Genomic DNA, 8262 nt, shown 5'->3' on the forward strand with positions numbered 1-8262 from the left:
AATATTACTAAAAAAATAGTCTACTTTACATTGTTCGTCATGAAAATAAAAGATACTGATAACCATGTCGCACCATTTCACACACCAAGATGAAATCAACTTGACGTTAGTGTTTGAGTGACCACGAGTCCATCCACATCCAAAGCCGAAGGTTCTCCCATCATTGCACTTTTGCACGATACGGTTTTCCAAAAATGTCCATCGGGGATATTCCCCCAACCAACAACATTTGGTCCCCCCAAATCCCTACCAGCAAACCGGCGCGTGCCTGTCAAATGAAAATCAAAATCCCTCCGAATGGAACCGGCAAAATCCGGTAGCCAGTCTAATAAGGTCCTGTTTGTGAAGAAAATAGACCGGCCACCACCGGAAGAGTTTGAGACTGACAATGAGTCTCTGAGAGTTTTAGGGTTTGGTGTTTATTCAGCGGTTGGAGATATGGCTGGAGTTGGAGTTGCAGAAAGAGAAGGTGTTACCCTGCAGGAACTGAAGAAGAAAATGGCTGAGTTGTCAAGGGAGAGAGACTGGGATCAGTTTCATAGCCCTAGAAATCTGCTTTTGGCTCTGGTAATTTGTACAATTTCAAAACCCTAACATCAGTTCAGTACCCATTTGTGAAATCTTAGTAAAACTTGCTTACAGCCATCGTTTCTGCTTCTATGATTGTTTGTCCACATACCCATTATCTATTATTCTCCTATTTTTTTATTAAGTAATGTGAAGGAGATTAAATTTATAGACAAAATTTTGTAAACTAAATGACATGGGAGTTAATGATTAAATTATTACTTATACGTTAATAAACTTACTCATTCCTGTTAGTGATACATCATTTAATTTGCAAATTTTGTTTGCAAATTTAGTCTTCCTAGCATTATCCATTTTTATTAATTTTATTTTTATCCAAAATGGTCTCTGACATTGCATAATGATAATGAAACCCTGATTTTGTCCACTGTAAATTATTTTGATAATTTCGTGGAAAATCTTATTAAATTGTTAGGTGAACGACCTTTGACCACCTTTTAAAAGTATTTTTGTCAAACCTTTTTATTATTGTTATTGATTTTTACTTTGGGTGGGATTTTTTGTATGATTCTTCACATAGATACAAAAATCTCTCTTTTCTTGGTAATATTTGACATGAGTACTCTGCGTTTGTTTGAGTTTGAAAATATAATACTGAATTAATCAATGAAATAGTAAGATCTAGTTTCTGTTCTCCAACTATACAGGAAATGATACGGATAGAAAATGTAGAAACTTTCAATTATCTTCTTGGATTTAAAATTCTGGGTTTTGGTTGTTGAGTTTATATTTTCTCAGATGTCTGGTTCCCATCAATGAATTGTAAGTGCAGAAAATGGAAGAACCAAAAGGGAAAAAGAAGAAAGAAGACATGTGTGCAACTGATTGAATAGATTGTCTATCACTGCTTGTTTTTTATCATTGTTCTTTTTCATATGTGAACTCAACCACAAGAAGGGAAGAAGACCCCAAATAGAGTTGGATCAAAAGGTTATAGTAAATATAAGGATAAATGTAATGGTTATCCAATATTAATTTTAGAACAACTCCAAGTATGCATCTTGGTAAATGAGTGCCTATATTCGAGAGAAACTTTCCTACACCTCGGTACAATGCTGTGCATTGAGACAATAACGAGATGCCTTGTGGGACATTTAAAACACACGGCATCATATTATTCATTCAAGATTAGACTCTGATCCAGGTGTCGATAAGTCAATCTCTGTCTATAGATTCTACACACAGTTAAAGACCCCATTTTGATGTGATTACTCATGAGATTCTAAGCATTATAACTTGGTCAAAGATCCCCTAGTTTCCTTTCCCAATTTGGTGTATAATGTGCATTCAGGTGGGAGAAGTGGGAGAGCTATCAGAGATATTTCAGTGGAAAGCAGAGGTTCCAAGAGGACTGCCATACTGGAAAGAGGAAGAGAAGCAACACCTGGGGGAAGTGCTCTCAGATGTGTTGCTCTACCTGGTTAGGCTCTCTGAAGTTTGTGGCATTGATCTTGGTAAAGCCGCACCACGAAAGCTGGAGCTCAATGCCATCAAATACCAAGTCAAGCTTTGCAAGGGCTCCTCCAAAAAGTACACGCAGCTCAATGCAGAAGATAATACTACCATGTGTTGCAGTGATCATGGCGTGTCAGGCACCAAAAACAGTAGTTGTGAACGGTGATATGTACAAATAGAGTCGGTTACAATTTTTTTAACAAAACTAGAGCTAGGAGATGCTTAACAGACGAGTTGAAGTCACCTTAATTGTATGCTTAGCCCATCTAGTTCTGCTTTTGATTAGGAGTTTGTAATCGGTTCAGAAGCCCCTCTTATGTTTTGTATTTAAGGATTGTGTAGCCTTTATTATTGTATTTTGGTTTTGTAAAAAAAATAGTTCTGAAGGTTGTCTATTTCTAGCCTTTTAAGCTACAGAGTTCTTGGTTTTTGAGCTTCATTTTCAGAATGGTTGATTTGTTGCTTACTCGTATCTTTTATTTTCTTTCAGCTTCATTGTTCTTCTATCTATTATTCAAGCTGGGGATCTTCCAATGCATTGGAAAAAGGCTATGTAAAATGTGTTGGGCTGCATGTGAGACGTATGGGTTTGCATTGGGAGATATTACTTGTATCTTGTGGCACAAGCTAAGGAACACTAGGCGGATAGGTCGACTGAGGCACCTCACCGCCATTGCCGCCTCCGCCAATTTTCAGACATAGAACAAGGCTTCAGTTCGAGTAAAGAAAATGACATGTGGGATAACTATCATAACTTAAACTTCAGTATAAAGCGGAAGTTAGTCACCGGGAGAAGAAAGGATAGGCTGCAGAGCTCTATTTACCCTTCAAGTAGGCATGTTACTTGTAGCCATCGCCATGTAAGGTTAAAGTCCAAGAGAAGGTCTGTTCGGGTTGTGGGCAGGTCTCGAACGGTGAGAAGCTCTAGACGTCTTCAATTAAGCAAGGTGAGAAATATTAGAAGGCAAGCCAGAATGTAGAAGAGGAGGAGAATTGGATGATCGTCTATGATTCTGAAATTAGTTTGGAACTAGTATTGTATTTTGATTAGTTGAATTTTAGATATGAAGTCGTAAAAAAAATATATGAGATTGGAAATCCTCGCGTATGACGAGACAATATAAATTATAATGCACGAGTACCTCCCTCCCATCGGAGTCTAGAGACCAAATCCAACATAGGTTTTCTCCTTTTCATGAAAAAATGAAACTGCTGGCATACTAAACTTGAAATTATTTAAGAGAAACGAAGTATGAATCTTCAAGTCAAGAGTGTAGATCAACGATTAAAAATGATCAAATTTGATCTACGATGGTATACAGAAATAATTTTTTCGCTGTTAAGTTAAATTATTTTCTCTCAACAGAGATTTTGCTTCACTAGCATTGCAAGACCATTTCCGAAAATATTTTGTATTATTTCGGTGTTCTTATTGCATCATGATAGTGTTTTGTAAAGATGGTATTTTGTATGCTAGTTTTGGAAAGGATAGAGGTCACCAAAAATGGTGATGATTGCACACAGAATTTAAGAAGGGAATGTCGGTTATTGGAGACTGCTACTGCGGCAGCTCATAGTACACATATATATACATATATGTAATTGATAGGGTTTTGGGATTGCACAGTCAGCCGTTATCTCCATTGGAGCTAGCTGACAAAATGCTCACCAACCTGTTCGTACAAAGCTAATTTTAGCCCTTCATTGGAGCTTTTAATCTAAGCCTTACACTTGTAAAAAACCATCACTTAACTTAAACTAGCCGTTACATTTCAAAAGAAAATAGCCGTTGGCTTTCTTAGTCTAGCTGCTGCAATTTCTTCAAGATCAACTCCTGAAATGTTTAGCATCCAACACATCACCTTCACACGTACATATATTGATCATTTATCTGATCAGAGAGGAAGTTCTAGACATTGGGTTTGTTGGCACAAGTTTGATCAGATGCTGCAACCATTTTCTCTGTGGTAATCCCAGCATTGCATATGTTGGCTATAGCTCGTGTGTACTTCATTCCATATGCAGATAAATGTCCACAGTACTTCTCATAAATATTCAACTACATGGAAAGAACTCAAAATCAGTTATCTCGGAGATAAGACTTGTTTACTTCAAAAAACTGAAGAAAGAAGCACAAGCACTTGCGTGTCGTCTAGATCAATTGGATGTATAGAATTACAGGAGATGAACTTACAAAGTTCTTGAAGCAGTCCCAATTATCTACCACAGGTTGGCCCTGTGGCCTAACATTCATTAAAACGTTTGAGCTCTTCTCGTGTCCGAACAAAGCCTCCCCTAGTTTCGTTATGCTATAGTCCACGTTTTTCCTATGAGCAATTTCAAGCAGCAGCTGCTTCTGAGCACCCTGTTTCTCTTGAGATCCAGTAGGAGCTCTTTGCAGCTGACACATATATAACGAAAAATACAAATTGTCAAAAACATACGAAAAGTTCTCTAGCCGGAGAGTTTGGCATGTACTAATCAATACATATATGTGTATACATGAAAGTTAAACACATCGAAGTTTGGAATTCAGAATAAAAGAAGAGCAGAAACCTTTTGTTGAAAGTAGAGGAGCTTCGTGTCACGTTGGTCAACAGCCCTTGAGATCGAGGGTGAAGAGATATCGCTGGTGGAAGTATGGCTACGATTAGAAAGATCAGCACCCATGTAAGCAAAGAGGAACTCCTGTTTATGACTCATATCTCCGTACTGCATAACATGCGAATTAGTTGTTCTTCTTCGAACCTGTAATTCAATCGACATGTTCACATGGTCATATTATTCTAATTTTCCCAACATTAGACATTATTTACATACGAGAAATTTTCAAATTATTACCCTTTCATATTGATTCTCCAAAGTTTCTTTATGCAAATCACTTATGTCACTGCTCTCAAAATGTGAAAATATGGTCCAAAAGTCACCGAAACAACAAAGTAATTAGTATGAGCATTTGATTGAAAATGTATTTGAAACTGACAAAGTAATGTACTCTGTTTAATTAGAACAGCATTTTCATAAAGAAAGGCCCTGCATTACCAGTCCTCCATCCAGGAAATGCTATACAAGTCTCCCAAACAAGTATCAAACTCGGCAGGAACTGATGGGTCACCGGGACAATATGTTCCATAACTACTCTCTTCTGCATTCGACGCGGTGGTAGCATAAATATTCAGATTACTTGAAAGGAGGCCCTCAAACATGCTCCCTGCCTCGCAAGCTTCAATGTAAAAAACCTAATTTTTTTTTTTTTCACATAAATGCATTAAGACCTCATGAAAATCATCAAATAAAGAGTTGAAAACTTCAGTAAGACCGTTACTCAAGTGAAAATTCTTACCATGCTTTTGTAACCTTTAGAAGCATTCTTCTTCTTCAGTACACGTATGAGATCTTCCGCATAAACATAATCGCTAGGCATCCCTGAACACAATATACAGTTCATATGTAACCCGAAGAACAAAATTTACTGAATTTATGGGACCATGTAAGATCACTAAATATAATTTCCAAAGTTAATAAAAAAAAATAACTAATTACCAAGAAATCCTACAGAACCATGGTCTGCATAATATATGAAAACATGGTCATTCGGACCGCTACTTAGAACCTTGCCACTTCCTCCGGTGAGAGCACTCTTGTCTCCAAGAATAACAGCATAGAGATTGCGTGCGTTAACATGATCTCCTGTATAATCCTGCATTAGAAGAAAAAAAAATACTTCAGGTAACTGAACAATGTTAAACTAACAAATTAACCAGCTAGAAATTAAAAATCAGACTCAGAAAATTTGTTACAACCTTGGGAACTCCTTTATAAACATCATGACCATTTGGCTTGTTGATGATGACACCTTGTCGAGGATTTTCCGGGTTGTACGCAATATCATCGTACATGAAAACGATGATGTTCTCGTCTTTCAGTCCTCCTTTCTTCAGTATCTGGTACGCATGGCATATGTCAGCCTGCATGGAACGACAAAGATTAGCCCTAAATTTTATTACTTGTAATACAATTAACATAAAATGTTACTAATTAATCAAAATTTTGGACAAGCTTAAACCTGGTGCCTGTAGTTGTAGTAACCACTTGATCCTGCAACCAGAACTGCCCATGTTTTTCCCTTAGCAGTAGTGGTACGTGAAGAGCCCTTGTTATCTCCATTAATTTCAGGGAAGCAGAAGCTTCCATGAATAGCCAAACTTAACAAAGTAAGAGATAGTAAAACCCCACAATAACCATGATTAGCCATGATGTGCAGATTAACCTTGACTAACCAATACCCAAACTCTCAAGTCAAGTACGAATACATGTTCTTCTAATGAAGGAGTCAATTTATAGATGTCTTACGGTTCAAATGAATGGTTCAGATTAAATCCCCCCTACGTGCACCAGAAGGAAATGCATGTCTAAAATCTTCTGAGGAATAATTGTTTCAAACTTCATCAACCCACTCAACTCTTCATCATCAGCCTTGTGATCCTAGACGTACGTGGCCCACCATATCATGGATTAATTCTAACAAATATAATCAAATACGCCAACCATCATATAGTGTAAAAGATAATGAAAATAGATATAATTTATTATAGTATAGTTTAATGGTATTTCTCTATATTTTAAATATGAAGTCTATGTTCGATTCTTCAAAATGACAAGCTTAATATTGTAGTCTAGTGGTATTCTTCTTCACTTGTAAGTGCATGGTAGGTCACAGGTTTCGGCTCCCTAGAATTCGATACCAAATTATGATTGACTCATAGTATGACTTATCCAAAACTTCAACCCGCAATATTGTTGTATATGAAAAATTTGTCTCCGCTTATAAATGAGAGGTTTTACATTTGACTTCATTGATCTGGTGAGTTTAACATCAAATTATTTTGACTAACACATATTGTTGTAAAAATCCCCGCCTAGGAGCTAGGCGGTTGGACACCGCCCCGATTAGTCCCTAGGCGTTTGAAAATAAAGAAAATGCCCCTAGACCTGCTTAGGCGTCCGCCGAGCTTGCCTAGCACGCCTAAACCCACCTATATCACGACTCTCAAGAGACTTGTTGAATACTTGAATGAACACTCATTATATGCTTGTTCACTATATTTTCAATATGGTTCTCTAATACTTTATAATCTGTCATTTTATTTATCAATATACCATAAATTTACTTAAATCCGTCCCGCTTAGGCACTAGACCCCAGCTCGCCACCCGATTAGCGGCTAACGTCTATTAGAACCCGTGTAACTTAGCCAAATTTTCCATTCTTAATGTTTAATACAATGTCCTAAGATTGATTTGAGCTAATTGCTTTAAAGTTTAAGATTTTGGGTTTGGATATATTATTATGGTATAATTACCACTCAGCACAAGTCATCTATACAAGGATCATCCAATAAAATTCTTGGTCCAAAACCATGACCCCCTTTTTGGATGACCAGAAACTTTTGGACTATGGATCCATAGGCCAAAAGTTTTGGACTATGGATTTTCTATTTTCACATTGGAATTAGTAGCTGTGACTGATGAACTAAATCATGTAAATTTGGATAAATTTCTTCCATTCAATCGAAAACATTGTTGATTATGTAGTGGCATTTCTCACAGAATTGCTGTGTGACACGCTTGAAAAATTGCTATGTAAAGGACATCCTTTTATTTGATGTGCATAACCACCTTATATGAATGGTGGTTATTCGATTTCAAAATTCTCACTTTAATGAATATTTGTAGCGTCACTCAGTACTGTTGTCTGGTGGTATTTCTGTTTATTTGTAAGTAAAAGATCTTAAGTTCAAATGTCGTGGCTGACGAATTCAATAATAGGCTGCTCAGCTTAACTCCTCTCTCTTTAGTGTAAATGTTGTATTGAACCAAATTAATGACTCACATAATTATTTGCACGTTGAACATGTAATGTTTATTTTATAGGAAAACTAATGAAAATGGCTTGAAAACTTTGAGTTTTAATGATAAAGACAAAATAAATGGTAAAGTGCATCGTACCGGGTTTGACTTTTTAGTGTAAAAATGTGGTTTTTCGTTAAAGTGAACAGTACCGTGGGTTTTTCGTTAAAACTCCCTTTTTTTTATTTGACCAATAGTGGAGTGGACTGACCTCCGAGGTCATGCACCACAGCTATCCATATATATGTAGTCTATCAAAAAGTTACATGACCTAATAATTTGTATGGTGTGGCATGTTCATTTGATTTTCC

At 36.7% G+C, this 8262-nt stretch overlaps 2 protein-coding genes across 2 annotated transcripts; one reads left to right on the forward strand and one right to left on the reverse strand.

The window, feature by feature from the left end:
* The first annotated feature begins 409 nt into the window (after positions 1–409).
* Positions 410–2349, forward strand: LOC103415799 (uncharacterized). Its single transcript, XM_008354083.4, has 2 exons — positions 410–567; positions 1880–2349. The coding sequence occupies exons 1-2, from the start codon at positions 439–441 to the stop codon at positions 2207–2209; spliced, it is 459 nt and encodes a 152-aa protein (XP_008352305.3). The 5' UTR covers positions 410–438; the 3' UTR covers positions 2210–2349.
* Positions 2350–3569: 1220 nt separating this feature from the next.
* Positions 3570–6334, reverse strand: LOC103431519 (vacuolar-processing enzyme-like). The gene is made up of 9 exons (XM_008369684.4): positions 6110–6334; positions 5847–6011; positions 5587–5743; positions 5387–5469; positions 5086–5282; positions 4885–4933; positions 4600–4791; positions 4238–4444; positions 3570–4102 (listed from the first exon to the last, which is right to left on the reverse strand). The coding sequence occupies exons 1-9, from the start codon at positions 6296–6298 to the stop codon at positions 3953–3955; spliced, it is 1389 nt and encodes a 462-aa protein (XP_008367906.2). The 5' UTR covers positions 6299–6334; the 3' UTR covers positions 3570–3952.
* Positions 6335–8262: the final 1928 nt, after the last annotated feature.

Source organism: Malus domestica, chromosome 04 (assembly GCF_042453785.1).
Source record: "Malus domestica chromosome 04, GDT2T_hap1".
In the NCBI taxonomy this organism is placed as follows: domain Eukaryota; kingdom Viridiplantae; phylum Streptophyta; class Magnoliopsida; order Rosales; family Rosaceae; genus Malus; species Malus domestica.